This window comes from Carassius auratus, chromosome 2 (assembly GCF_003368295.1).
Source record: "Carassius auratus strain Wakin chromosome 2, ASM336829v1, whole genome shotgun sequence".
In the NCBI taxonomy this organism is placed as follows: domain Eukaryota; kingdom Metazoa; phylum Chordata; class Actinopteri; order Cypriniformes; family Cyprinidae; genus Carassius; species Carassius auratus.
In genome coordinates this window covers 5,372,483-5,388,296 of record NC_039244.1, presented here as the reverse complement: position 1 = coordinate 5,388,296, position 15,814 = coordinate 5,372,483, and the positions used below count along the sequence as shown (strand labels likewise).

Sequence of the window (15,814 nt, the reverse complement as noted above, 5' to 3'; positions counted from 1 at the left end):
TAATATCTGTTTATACGACATGCTATTAAAATAGTATGTGTTATTGTATGCAGTATGCAACAATAAACATAACAAATATTAATATAATTCTCACTATGACCTCACTTTGTTGCACATTTTACCCAGAGTGGATTAAAAAATGAAGAATCGGGAAGAAATAGATGTTTATTTTGCATTTTTAGTCCAAATTTATGAAAAAATCTGTTTACATTTGGCAGTCTGATCAAATAATGAGTAAAACTTAAATTTACTTCCATTCATATCTCTGGAAACGGAAAATTAAGAATTTAAATTCTAATATTTATTAATTGATTTAGTTTTTTACGCCCACCAAGGCTGCTTATGTTTGTTCAAAAATACAGAAAATATTGTGAGATAGTATGACAGTTGAAAATAGCTTTTTTCTATTATAATATTTTTTATTTTATGAAATGTATTCCTGTGATGCAAAGCTGAATTTTCAGTAGCCATTACTCCAGTCTTCAGTGTCACATGATCACTCAGGAATCATTCTAACATGCTGATTTGTGTGTGTTATTTTAATTAATTTTTTGTATTTTAATATCGTTTTGTTATTATTTTTGCATATATTTATACCTTTTTGCTCCATATCAAATAATAAATAACTAGTAAGTATTTCATACACATGCAGACCACAGCTGCATTTTAGAAGTTATCAGCTAAATGTCTTTGAACAGGACCTGAAAGAGATCACCCCGACTTTGGGGGTAAAGGAGGGAGGGTCGGATAATCCTATGGATTCTATACGGATAATCCTGGAATTATAATCCTAATCCTGTGTCATACCGGACAGCTCACATTGCTGCTAATCGGCTGTAGCGCCCTAAAGCCACTGTGAACACTCTTAATCCTGTTACTGAGATCCACGTAATCTCAGGCTGATCAGGAAATCATACAGAGAGTTAAACATCTATGTGGATGCCAGTTATTGCCTACATGGGGACCAGCCAGTCATCTCAATGTCTTACTGAAAATATGAAAATGCTTTTGTGTGAAACCGTCTCACAAACGTGTTTTAGGTTTAGGGATAGAACATATTATTAGCTCAATAGAACTGAATTCTGAGAATAGAGTACACATATCTGAATGATGTTAATTACTGCAGACAGCTCTGTGACCTTTAACCCCACCCTTTCACTCTGGATGAGCCAGGCGTGTGGTCGCGTGAGAAATGTGTAAGGAAATCTTGACAGGCGTGAGACTACGACAACAAACGTGCACCGTGAGAAGTTTGACGGTGTCAGAGGGGTGTGTACGGCACAGAAACTGTTAACAAGAAAAGAGATCTCTCTCTGCTTCTCTCTTTCTTTCCCCGCCAGCCACAAACCTGTAGTCAGAGATGGAGGAATAGATGAACAATGTACAGAAATAGAGAACTACAGTTTTCTATGAAATATGGTGTAAAACTAGCTACTGTGACGCTAGAGTGTTTTTAGTGTGTTGCTGTGTGCTTGCTAAGGTGGTACAAATGCAAAAATTGTCCACAGATCTGGTCCTGTCAGTCACTTTGAAAAGCATTAGTAATATTTCTTCTCCGCAAGCAGCATGATTTGAGATATCATTCATATCCTGAACACAAAATTTGTAAATTTAGTTATATGCCAAGATGTAATAATTATGGTTAGGGGTCTGTTTAAATCACTAGTCCTTAGTATGAGCAATGATTGCAACACCCAAACAAATAATAATAATAATAATAATAATTGCTTTGGAAAATCATAATTATCACAGAAAAATCAAGATTATGAGATGATGAGATATAGTCCGAATTATGTAATTTACTCATAATTACAACATAGACTAAATTATGACATTTATTAATAATTATGAGATCAAAAGTCAAAAATATTTATATGTATTTTAAGAAAAAGCCTAAATTTAGGACAAAATGTTGAAGTTATGAGACAAAAGTCATCAAAAATCATGACAAAAAGTTTAAACCGACAAAAAATGAGAGCAAAATCACACGATACTAACTCAATTATGAGATAAAAGGCAAAAAGATTACATTACATCATATTTTCGAGATAAAAAGTCACAATTCTGACATAAAAAGTTGAAACGGCTTCCATGAGAATAAATTCACTTCATTAGTCAAAATGAAGAGCAGGACTTATTTCAGTAATATACAGGCACAGAATGAGGGGGAAATTGTTAGATCACCATTGAGCACTTAGACACACACACACACACACACACACACATTGTAAAACACGTCCGCCAGTAAACTGTAAGTCAGCGTGAGTACAAAGGGACTCTGTTGCTGCGGGACAGCAGTGGCTGACACTATACATGCGCATGAGACCTTCCTCCATCCCCTTCAAATCACACACACTCACTCACACCATTTAATCTGTGCTAGTGATTTTATCCATGTCGGTGATGCTACAGTATATCGATACATTTTGGACACTATTTGTTTGCCTTCACCAGCTGTAAAACAGAAGTTTAGCATAAAATAACTCAAATGTGCCTGTTATTATTAACAACTAAAAACTAAGCTAATTCAATATGAAGGTATAAACTGTAGACTGATGATATAAGAGGTGTTTTAGGAGGCCTTTGGACTGAAATTCTCTCCTATCCTTGTACAGTCAGCTAAACTTGAGATGGGCTGAGTTGACTTTTATTCCCCGGAATTTTAGTCCAGCTGTGAAAGGGAACGTCAGCCAATTTGTAATGACGAGAGAACCCTTCTTGTTTCTTGTTTCATTCAGAGAGAGTCACGTAATACTAAATCAATTTTGGTGCAAGAAACTTTTACTGACACTGACATTGACTAAGTGGATTTCAGGGAAGAAAAATGCTACAAGTGTGTCTGCATTAAAGTGTAATTCACAACCTTTTGTTAACAAATACCTGTGAAATAATGTACATTTGTCTGACAGATATGCACTTAGCTGCAGTTTTTATGTGTTAATTAAATAATTAATTTTGGGTGTTAATTAATTGGTATGTCTGTAAATGTATGCATAGAAGCTGCACCTGAGGTGATTGAAATTTACCTTCTGTGCTCAGTGCTTATATGTTGCCACGCACAAGCAGTGACCTGTACACAAGGTCGTTACCTGTCATAGCGGTGCTGGAAAGAGTGCATCCTCTCTCTCTCTCTCTCTCTCTCTCCCTCTCTCTCCATCAGCTGTCAGGAGGCCGAGTGACGATCAGGAATGACTTTCTCTCCAGCCTCTCTGATTTCACTGACAGGGCTGTCTGTGGTGCAGAGACTGACCTGAGGATCCGGTTTCAAATGCATTTCCTGCCTTGCAAAACTGGAGGTTTTTTTACCTCTACGTAAAACAAAAAAAACTTGGAAAGGAATATTAGCACTTATGATAGGTGGTTCTTGAACTTGCCAGACAGAAATATATTCAATCGAAATAGGAATTATATTGGATTTAAAAAAAAAATTCGGTTGTGTATATTTAAACAAGGGCATAATAATTGGACATTAAAAAAAGGATCGGTTTTCAAACAAAAATAAAAATAAAAATTATGGTAGATCATTGTAACAAAATTCTGTATGACTCAGTCCAGTCAGCTGCTTCTAAAAACAGTGCAAGCTACAAAAATCAATCAATAATTTAATTTAAACAAAATAAAGTAAATGGATAGATAATGAATCTTTGAATTTTATCAGGATGATTTTGCATATTACAATATTCATTATCTTGATTCCTTAAAAATGCATTTGCATTATACAAAAGAATGCATTATTTGTATTAATATTAAAAGTATCCATATACTTTTGGGGTACACTGTATATTATCATTTTTCATCATGGGCACTTTTTGTTTTTTCACAATTCGTTTTTTTTTTTTTTTTTTTTTTTGTTAGCAGCTATGAAAGGAAGATTTTGGTCAGAATCTATAATTCTATGTTTAATGTAATTCAAAGTATTTTATACAGAGTTATATACAGAATACAACTTGCAGTGTACGTAAACCTGGTCAGCTACTGAGAAGTGCAAAGAAGTACAAAATGACAACTAAAGCATAAAACAGTAATAGTTAAATGTTGGTAAGGTTTGGTTAAGAGCTCCGTTGCTCAAGATCACACTACTCTAGATCTAACATTGTCTCCCACTGAATGACTCTTCAGTTAAATGAATCATGTTCTTACATGTGTGTGTTATGGATAGGGGTGAATGGGGTTAGATGGGGTGAGTGTAACTCGACTCTGTTAGCCCTGACACGCACAGCTCGCCTCATATCACCCTTCTCCCATAAACACGTCTTTCTTTTATCCTTCAACTTGATTCTCTCCTCATTCTTTCCCCTTCTTTCTCCTTTTTGTCCTCTTCCTCTGAGCAGGTCAGTGAGTGTACAGTAGTACCTCTGGCACATGCTCAGTAGGGCCGCGTCACACCTTTAACAGAACATTCTCACCCACACACCCTTCAACATGCACAGACCCGCATAAACACACACACACACACACACACACATACACAGATCCTTTAAACATTTTCATTGCTTACATTCACAGTTGTATCTGACTTCCTTCAAATGTTTGATTGTGACAAATATTAAGTGTCAGTGCAGGAATGTGTGTATGTATATATATATATATATATATATATATATATGTGTGTGTGTGTGTGTGTGTGTGTGTGTATAACAGACTGGTGATGTTGATTAGTGGATCACTGTCTAAATGTGCAGGAAACAAAGTCTAATTATTAAATAAAGCATTATAAAATTATTTTTTAAATAAAATATAATAGCATTTTTATAACATTTTAAAAGGTAGGTGATGTTTTATTAGCGGATCAATATCTTAAGATGTGGAAAAACAATTTATAATTAAAAGCATTATTAAATTATTTATTAAATAATATAATAATAATTATTATTATTTGTAGCATTTTAAACCTTGTTTGTGGATTGTTGTCTAAAAACATTGTAACCATTAAATAAAAGCATTATTAAATTATTTATTAAATAATATAATAAAATGATGTATAATTATATAATGTTTTTTTATAATAACAGTAGTTGCACATCAGGATATCAAATATATTGCATAATTTTCTTAAATTAATTTTATTTAATTTTAATATTATTTTTTTTTATCAAGTGACATTACACAGCATTTAAATTATAATAAAAAATGTAAATGCTAAGATCATAATCAAAAACGTCTCATTGTTCACCATGTTTTTATTTTTTCTGTAAAATGAGATTTTCACTGGAAAAAATAAATAACTATAATAGCAACAGTTGCTAAAGTAGGGTTGGTTAGCAACATTTAGCAGGGTTTAGCAGGGGTATGATAAATTAGGAAACTATTCTTGTTATATTTGCATGAATCAAATTAGCCGAAATGGCAAAGGAACTAAAGTCTCAGTTTTGAGAGAGTCTTCATCTTCTCCTAGCCCAGTGTTGTTTCATAGAGGCCAGCTTCACTAATGTCTTAAACAGATGGCAGAAACTTCAGCTCACAGAATACCAGCCAGACACTCTTTGATTGGCCGGCTCACGGCCGAGTATGTGTGCCTTTTATTTATTTTCTACATGCTCCGTAGATAGGAGCTCAAACTCACGTCACACTTCTAGAAGCTTCTGCTGAGCCTCTGTCTCTGTGGGATATCACTGACCTGTTATACAAAGTGAATTCAGTTGCAATGAGTTCATATTAGACATAAAAGGCTAAAAATAACTTCATATCTTAATGCTCTAACATGTTATTTTAAGTGTATGTGTTACCAGACTGCTAATGTGTTGTGTAAATGTGATTGTTAAACAGGTGTTTAGTCAAATCAAGACTTGTAATAGATAAGTCCCTAGTTTATTTGTGTTGGGAAGAACTCATTAATAGTATTTGCAGCTGGTGGAGATCTTCACTTTTTACATCATCAGTGACCAGGATGAACTGATGACGCCTGTCAGCGTATGATAGTGGAGGAAGACAAACCCAAAGAGGGGATAACATTTAGGGTTGTGCTTGTGTGTGATAGTGCTGAGGGACATCTGACTCCCTGCTATTTTCCCCTCGAAGTGACTGACTTGACCTCTCACTCACAATGTTTGTCTAACAGGTCCTAGCTGAATTGTAATGTATATGCACTACAGTTCTAAGTTTGGCTTCTTTGTATGTTTGTTTGTTTTTTGTTTTGTGAAAGTAAAGACATTTATAACATTACAAAAGATGTTTGTGCTTGCTATTCATCAAAGAATACAAAAAAATGTAAAGCACCAAATCAGCACTATTTTAAAAATATATTACAGTAGAAAAGAGTTATGTTAAATTGTAATAATATTTCACAATATTACTGTATTTTTATCAAGTAAATTTTCTTACTGACCCCAAACTGTAGAAAGTTTACATTTTTTATTTGTATCTACTTCTGTTATCATAACTGTAAATAACTTAATTTTATTAATTAGTACACCCCCCCACCCTCCACAATTTTACAGTAATTTAAAAATATTAATAAAGAATGAATACAAAAAGCTGTATTCAGAACTTTAGTGTAAAATTAAACCACGCTAGTTTTTTCTCGGCTCTAACAAAAATGTATCTAAACAATGCTGTATTATGGAATGCCACAAATAAAAAGTAATTGAATAATATTTAATGCCCAGAATGTTATTAAATAAATTATAAAATAGTTATTTAAAATATAAATTAAAATATAAATATATAAAATATATAAAAATAAATATATAAAAAATATAAATATATAAATAAATATAAATATAAAAAATATATAAATTCTAAATGTTTATTCTTTGTTAGTAGTTTTGTGTTTGTTTGTTAGTTCATGGAAACCAAGTTCCAGTTAACTGCATTCTGTTCAAGCAATTGTAAATGCTTTGCATAAAAGCATGTTTTGGCATTGTGAGTTTAGGAGAGAAGTCGATTCACTCTCCAGAAACATTTTAGCCCTGTGTAGTCATCCAAATCCATCCAGTGATCACAACTGCACAACACTCTCCCAAAGTGCTGGTTGCTGAGATAATTGAACATTTTAACCACCGAAATTGGCAAAAAAGCTTTATTCTGGTCACAGCAGACAGACATGACGACCGGCGTCAGATGAGAGCAGGTTAACGAGCGGCTGATGTCCTGACATACTCGCCTACGCAGCCCAGATAAAGACACTCATCATCTGAGTGTGTGTGGACGGGGGCACACAGGTTACTGTAGATCCATAAACCCTTCAGATGAATTTCTCTCGCACTGATGTGACTCGTTAATCGATTCTCAGCTAATCAATTGAGTGGCGGCCTGTCAGGGCCGATTCCACATGGGCTGAAAGCAGCTTCAGGGTTTGCGGTCAGATGCATTAGAGCGGAGGGCTTTCCCGTGCACTCAATACTGTCAGCAGGAATGGGAACAGGGTGTTCCCTCTCTCTACTACTCTACAGAGAGAGTGAACCAGAACAGGAGATGCCAGTTGCATGCAATTTACTATTCACTGTTAATTCAATTAATTTTCAAATGCAAAGAATTTCTGATTGGTATACACCCATGCTATGGGTTTAATTTGGTTTGTGTTACTGTACTTTTGTACAGTGTGTTTTGCTGGGTACATTTTTGTGAAAAGTATGTGTCTACTAAAAAATTTGCACGGTGCCTTTTGAGTCTGTGTTATTTCAACATCAAGATACTATTATAGCTTTTATTAAAATGTTTTTACAGTTTCTCTTTTCATTTTCATTTTTAATTATTATAATTTTTCTTCTTTTTACAGCTTTAGTTAGTACATAAAATTAAGCTCTATGTTGACATTTAATGTCAGTTAAAGTTATGTTTTTTTTTATTAACTATAATAGTCCTGTTGTAAGTCAGTAGAGCATATTTAAGGAATTTAGAGGAAAATAAGAGAGAAATGGTTAGTCCACCCACAAAATTAATATTATTCCTTAATTTACTCACCCTGGTATCATTAACCCTCATGACTCATTCTGCCTAATAACTCATAAAAAATTAAATAATAATAAACAAATAATATAGAAAGTCATAGAGGTTTTGAAAAACACAGTGAATAAGTAGTGATGACAGAATATTCATGCTTTTAATGTCAGTCTTATATTTATTTATTTTTTTGAATACAATTTTTGTTTTATGTTTTAAATTACTAATACTATTATTTTCATGTGTACAAATGTCACATAAACATGAGTTTAATATATATTTTTTTTTCCTTTTCTTGTCTTCTTCTCACTCTCCCTCTTTGTCTCTCTCAGGGTCGTTGTTCCAGAGAGAACTGCAAGTACCTGCACCCTCCTCCTCACCTGAAGACACAGCTGGAGATTAATGGCCGTAACAATCTGATCCAGCAGAAGAACATGGCAATGCTTGCCCAGCAGATGCAGCTAGCCAATGCCATCATGCCTGGAAGTCAGCTTCAGCCAATGGTGAGGCTCCAGTCTTATGACCCCAAGAGAGATTAGGCCGTTTCCATACATAAGGAATTTCTGTAAATGTTAGTCTAATATTTGTTAAAGTTTATTTATAGCTTGTCACTTTTATGAGTATATGCTAAATTAGGTTTTCATTTTGATATATATATACAATGGCCCGGAAACGTAGTTATATTAATATGTACTAATGATATAATAATAATAATATGTTTAATTTATATAGTGCCTTTCCCAAGCTCAAGGACGCTACATAATGACAGTAAGGAACAAACAATTTTACACATAATTACTTAATGGACAAGAAGGCATTTGCCCAGTCCAAGACATGAGCGATTGCAGTTGCATATATCAATAAAGTCAAAAAAACAAACATAAACCATAATATTATATAACTGACAGCATAGAAAGGTGGACAGTTGAAGCATAAGTCAGGTCCATATGACTAACGGTTCTCAAGGAATCATTATGACTAGTTAGATGGAGTTTTGGAAAAAGTTTAAGAAACACATGAAGGGTTATATTTGAGTTTAGACTTAAATTGATGCAGCGTGGTTAATGCCCTCAGGGCTAGGGGGCCTAAGAGTTCCATAGCTTAGGAGCTATAACAGAGAAAGACCTGCCACCCATAGACTATAGATGAGATTATAGATGCATATACTTATTATTTAGCATCTTTTGGGCTGACATTAGGACGGAGTATGGCAATACACCGAAGTTGAAAGAATGCAGCTATAAATGATTAACTATTGTAACCATGCATTTATTAAAAACATGATAAGATCATGGTATATGAATATGACAGTCAATTCAATAACACTAAATCATGTACTTCCACGGTACTTAAGTGTATGTAAGTAGTCAAACAACAATGCTTATTTTTTTGACCCTTGACTATATCATTTGCATAAGCCACAGAAACAGAAAGTCGATTTATAGCAGTGTCACTCTATCAGTTTCATTTATGATTATTTTTGTCTGTTTCAGCCTATGTTTTCGGTCTCGCCAGGCCTTGCAACCAACGCCAATGCAGCTGCTGCAGCAGCCGCTGCGGCTGCGTTTAATCCATACCTGGGCCCAGTGTCACCTGGGCTGATGCCCACAGAGATGATGCCCAGCGCACCTATGCTGATGGCGGGCAGCCCTGGGGTGGCATCCGTGCCATCCGCTGCCAACGCCGCAGCTGCTGCTGCTTCAGCAGCGGCCGCCCAGAAACTGCTCAGAACAGACCGACTGGAGGTATGAGGTCATCAGAGAGCAATGACATCATGACACACTGCCAATATCTCTGCCTCTTTCTGTCAGAGTCAATATCTCTTTCTTTCCCACATACACACATTTAAGCCTTAATCTCTGCATACATGCAGGTGTGTTACAGCCATACTGGGTAATATGTTAGAAATAAAGGGGCTGCTGCCCTCTGCTGACCCCTGGATGAAAAACAAGTTCTATAATACTGGCCATGTACTGAATTAAATCATTCTACAAACTGCACAGTGTATAAAGAATATATGTATGTGCAAAAGTATTTAGAATTCACTAATAAGTGTTTTAAGCTGTAGTATTAAACTGCCACACCTGTTTGGAATTAATGTGGGTTTAATATATGGGTTTATTTTTAATGCAATTAATCAAATAATAAATTAATTAGTTATATTTTAATATATTGTATTTTTATTATAATATATTTTTTATATTTGTAAAATTACACAAGGTGGGGTGATCCATGCATACAGAAAGTTCACATGTGTTGCACACTATACATACTGCATACGACTTTTTCTTTGTTTCAATAGTAGCATGCCGTTCTGAACACAATTAAACTAAGATTAAGATTACAGGGTTTCTTTATTAATGAAACTTAATTGAACAGTTCAGTAAAACACAAAACTTTGCAGTCTCTCAGTATGCAAAGCGATGCATTATATTTCTGTGTATTTTCAGGTGTGTCGTGAATACCAGCGTGGCAACTGCTCTCGTGGAGAGACGGACTGCAGGTTTGCCCACCCTGCCGACAGCACAATGATCGACCCCGGTGATAACACAGTGACGGTGTGTATGGATTACATAAAGGGCCGCTGCTCCAGAGACAAGTGCAAATACTTCCACCCTCCTGCACACCTGCAGGCCAAGATCAAAGCGGCCCAGCACCAGGTCAATCAGGCCACGGCTGCCGCTGCCATGGTGAGCACATCCTCTACTGTACATCACACACACATTGCGATAGAATGCTGTTCTCATGCATCATACTGTATGTGGAATTAACACTTGGCAGATGGTATATAACTGATCTCAGGTTAACATTTACATTTATGTGCCATATTTAAAAGATGCATTCATTTAAAGGAATAGTTCACCCAAACATTTGCTCACCCTTAGGCCATCCAAGATGAAGATAAGTTTGTTACTTCATCAGAACAGATTTGGAGAAATTAAGCATTACATCAGTTGCTTACCAATAGATCCTCTGCAGTGAATGTGTGCTGTAAAAACAAGTGTCCAAACAGCTGATAAAAACATCACAATAATTCACAAGTAATCCAAACCACTCCAGTCCATCAGTTAATGTCTTATGAAGTGAAAAGCTGCGTGTTTATAAAGAAAAGAAAATATCATTAAGAGGTTTTAAATTCAAATCGAGTCCTCCATCCATTATATTGCTTTCTGTAGTGAAAAAGTAATCTCATCTGAATCAGGAGAGAAATATGCACAGATCGAGCACCATTTACAAGCAAGAACAGCTTTCACAACTTTACTCAAATATATTCGTGGATTTTGATGTAAGAGGACAAATGGGGATGGACCTTTTCACTCGAGAGAGTGTTATTATGGATTATTATGAACTCGTATTTTGTACATTTTTATCAGCTGTTTGGACTCTCATTCTGACGGCACCCATTCACTGCAGAGGATCCATTAGTGAGATAGTAATATAATGCTAAATTTTCCCAAATCTGTTCTGATGAAGAAACAAACTCATCTCGATTGACCGGTGGGTGAGTACATTTTCAGCGATTTTTTTTGTTTTTTGTTTTTTTGGTTGAACTGTTCCTTTAAAAAAAAAAATTGTAATTAAAAATAAAAAATAGAGCAGGAGTCCTTAAATAAGGATTTATGACTACTTCATGTTGAATTTCTAGAAAGTGTGTAGAAATAATGTAGAAGGAACTTCTTATGTGGTTACATATTTGATCTCAGGTTAACATTTACATTTCTGAAAAAAAGTTTCAGCAGTCTTTAACAATAAATAAGGATTTATGAATATTTCTTATGCATTACATTTTTTGATAGAGCTCTGTATAAGGTATAATATACCTAGTCATTTCCATTCCCATTTAAACTGCACAAATATGTACTCCATCCTGTCAAGCAGAGGGCAGCGTCATAGTTATTTTTATGTAACATTTCTGCACATTAAATGTATGTTTGCAATCCAGCGCAATGTTATCCACTGTTGACGTATTACAAGTATGTTTACTGTCAATGAAACCCTGTAAATGTTACCATAATTGATGTACTTGTTCATTTAATCTCAGTACAGAGTTTTCTAAAACAGAATGGACTGTATTTCTGCATGCCTTAGTCCTGATATCCCCCTATATACTGCATTCCAATGATTTGTTTTTATTTGTTTTTTTTCTCACCTACCCGAAATGCACTGCTGCCCCCATGATGCACCTCTGCTTGCTGTTTATGTTAATGCGCTTGAACCCCATTGGCCCATTGCCATCATGTGCTCGCTGCCTGCTAATTAAGACTCAGTCGGCTGTCAAATCACTGAAGCGACCCCTCGAAGCCACCTTTGACCTGGTACTATGACCTTTCACCTTTTTGCTTGGCATGTTGCTTTATTGTAGTGTCTTAACAACAGAAGAAAGATAATTTGCAAGCATAGTCCTTTTGTTATCTGTTTATTTAATGCCTCTGTTGTGTTCTATGTTACCATATCGTGTGATCAGCTGACTGCGGCAAGCATATTGAGCAGCTGTGAAACGAAAAAACGAGATATGCAAGTCTGCCGCAGTCAGATCATCACACGTGTGTTATTCCAGGGCATAAAGACAGGGTTAGATGTTCTAAACTCTAGTGACATGGCTTCTATATGTTTATGTTCAGTATGCATGTTTAGGATCTCTGTGTAGTGCATGTGTCTATGGGAGGGGTAGCAGCAGAAGAATACTAAAGCTCCACCATTAAAGCAACAGAAAAGATCTAGTCTCTTTCTCACACTTATCATGGAGTGAGCAGTGCAGTTTATTTTCCTTTTTTTTTCTTTTCTTTTTCTTTTTTTTTAGTTATTTTCGTCACTTTTGTCTGCAAAACATTTGAGTAGTGCTACGCTTGCTTCATTTGCATTGAGTTAGCAGTATGGATGTTGTAATGTAAATGAATTAATACTCTCCTGATGTAAAACTAATAATGTAAATCACAGATGTTCAGCTAATTTTTGTTTTATAGCGAGAGGAACTGGCTCTTTGGCTTTGGCTTGTGCCGTAGACATGTATTAGCTGCCGCTTGCTTGCTTGTCTGTCAGAATCGAGCCCTGTGATGTTTTGCCCTCTGATGATAATTCTGTCTTTTTCTTGTTCCTTTCCTGTCTTTACTCTCTTCTACACGACCCAACCCATTCCCCATTTCCTCCACCCCCTTTCCCTGTGGTCTTATCGAAGCAGGGAATTCCTCACAGTGTTATGCCACCTTTACCAAAGCGACCTGCGCTTGAGAAAGCCAACGGTGCCACGAGCATGTTCAGTCATGGCATGCTCCAGTACCAGCAAGCTTTGGCCAACATGCAGTTTCAGCAGCAAGCTGCCTTTATTCCGTCAGGTAGGGCTTCTCGTCAACACTGACCACTCCTTGATCTCACCTTTGACCTTTCTAAACCATAGGGGATGCAAAAAGACATGGGATTTTTGTCATTTTTTTAAAAAAAATTTAAGAGACAGGGTTCCCACTGCCATTAAAAAAATACTAAAGGAAAATTGTATGTTAAATAGTAACAGAGAGTATATTTTGCATTTTGTTTAGTATACATAATATTATGTATGTATATATATATCTATATATATATATATATATATCTATATATATATATATATATATATATATATATATATATATATATATATATATATATATATATATGTAATTTAATGCATAACAGTATTGTATGGTATAATCTATTATAATAATATTTTAATATAGTAACAATCAAGGTACTATTTTATATTGTGTAATAATGTACAACATAATAAATATAAATATAGACATAAATATAGTGTATAACATAGTATAATTTCTTATAACAAGATAAATATTAATATTTTACAATTTAATTAGTATTAATATTATACCACTTTATATTCTATAAAACTGTTATTTATACATAGATACACACACACTGTATTATATTATATATACGTATATTATAATAATAATATGCCCATCATTGACATTATAATGATGTAAATATTATAATATAGTATATGTCATATAAATATAGTATAAGAGTGTAATATGGAATAATATATTACAATAATATGCATTTTGTAATATTTAATAATATTATAATAGGTTATACTATTAAATATGAAAATATGTATATTATTGTAATATATATAGTAAAACTATAATAATCACATTAGATCGATATCTTCTAATTGGTTTTTATTGTCTGGTTCCATCAAATTACTGGGATGCAGCATTGTTTATAATCTGTGCAGGTGGTCACTCCATCAAAATGATTTCTAAAAATCTATATCCAGTAATCTCAAATTTCTGGAAAAAGTCAAAAGATGTGGGAACTTTGTAATATATGCACAGTAAACTGAGCAATAAGAAATGGGTCTGTCTGTCAGTTTCTCTGTATCACCTCATCTTTATATAACATTTCTACTCTGGAATATATCTGTAGTTGAGCCCATGTCTGTCACTAAGAAACAGAGTTGCCAATAACCCTGGGATGCTCCTCAGTCATACTAACGTCTGCTATGGTGACTGTCACATATACACAAGTTTCTGTGAGCTCACAAATACATGTGCTCCCTTCCTGAGTTCACGTTTTAACTAATCGGTCTCTTATGGACATCATGCTGTATCACTGTAATGATTATTGTCTTCCTTTAATTATGATTTCTTCACTCTAACCAACCTTATGATGGGCTGTTGTGATTCTTCTCCCTTTCCAATCCACTTCCTGTTGCAATGCATGATGGGCAGGCTCAATATTGTGCATGACCCCTGCAGCGAGCATGGGTAGGTTTCTAGACTTCCTCCTCTAAATTGTTCTCAAGCCCTCAAAATCCACATGGCCGACAAACTGGCATTGATAAGTGGGGCATCTCTGTGAGTGCTTCATTATGAAGCATCTGTGATTTAAAGTTAAAGTCAACATGAAACAGCAGTTTAGTATTATGACATATTTCTAAGTGAAACTGAATATTCAAGAAGATATGTAAAGGAAGAACTTGATTTGATCCATCAGGAACTGCAGTGGATTGTAAAAGTGGTCTTTATGCACCTGAATGGCTAAAATTAGAGGAGGTGGAACAACAATACGTGATGCAGAATTATATTATCGTATATTATTGCATTTTGATTTCATGTTGACTTTAAATACATACAAATATGGTTTCTTTCACTGTGAGTTGTAATGATAGCATTTTGTGCATCGTTTTGTGGGTTTTGGTGGCTTTTTAAAGAGATAGTTATCCAAAATATGAAAATTCTGTCATTTACTCACCCTCATGGTGAATTTTATATATATATATATATATATATATATATATATATATATATATATATATATATAGTATAATTAGTATATATAGCATCATTTTATCATTAATTTATCATTGTAAATATTTGTAAAAATATTGTAAAATAATATAAAAATTACTGTACAGTTCATATATTTTAAATGTAACCTTGTCAAATATAATTAATATTTGATCATTATTAATATAAAATAATTAATAATTATTTGATATGTATGTGACATTGTTGTAATATCTAACAATTTATAATAGAAATTATAGTGTGTGTGTGCGTGTGTGTGTATGTATATATATAATTATATATATAATTATAGTACATGCAGTACAAGTATATTTACACACACATATACAAACATACATATTAGTATGGAATTTTAGAATAACCTGAAGGTGAATAATAATAATGCCAAAATTTCCGTTTTTGGTTAAACTATCCCTTTAACTCCTCACACTGAATTTAACACTTTGTAGTTGATACTCTTTTTCACTGCGGTTGTTTGTTGCTCAGATAATCAGTGTTGAGCATGATGTTCAGATAACAGAAAATATGAGAAGGGTAAAATAAATGTTAAAGTAGTATGCACATGGAAGCTGAAACCTAAATACCACGTTTATGAGATGCCATGCCTTTGTTTCCTTCTCCTTGTAGCT

General features: G+C 34.3%; 1 protein-coding gene across 35 annotated transcripts in view; it reads left to right on the top strand.

Annotated features, from left to right (window-relative positions):
* mbnl1 (muscleblind-like splicing regulator 1) overlaps window positions 1-15,814 on the top strand; it is a 50,030-nt gene that overhangs the window by 28,069 nt on the left and 6,147 nt on the right. For 8 of the 35 annotated variants that reach the window (XM_026280375.1, XM_026280349.1, XM_026280340.1 and 5 more), the window contains exons 3-9: window positions 8,214-8,384; window positions 8,614-8,649; window positions 9,375-9,626; window positions 10,332-10,571; window positions 12,144-12,197; window positions 13,058-13,214; window positions 14,607-14,642. In XM_026280375.1, coding sequence (XP_026136160.1) covers window positions 8,214-8,384; window positions 8,614-8,649; window positions 9,375-9,626; window positions 10,332-10,571; window positions 12,144-12,197; window positions 13,058-13,214; window positions 14,607-14,642 — 946 coding nt within the window. The remainder of the gene's footprint in view (window positions 1-8,213; window positions 8,385-8,613; window positions 8,650-9,374; window positions 9,627-10,331; window positions 10,572-12,143; window positions 12,198-13,057; window positions 13,215-14,606; window positions 14,643-15,814) is intronic. The other 27 variants (XM_026280420.1, XM_026280622.1, XM_026280613.1 and 24 more) reach the window with 12 other exon arrangements.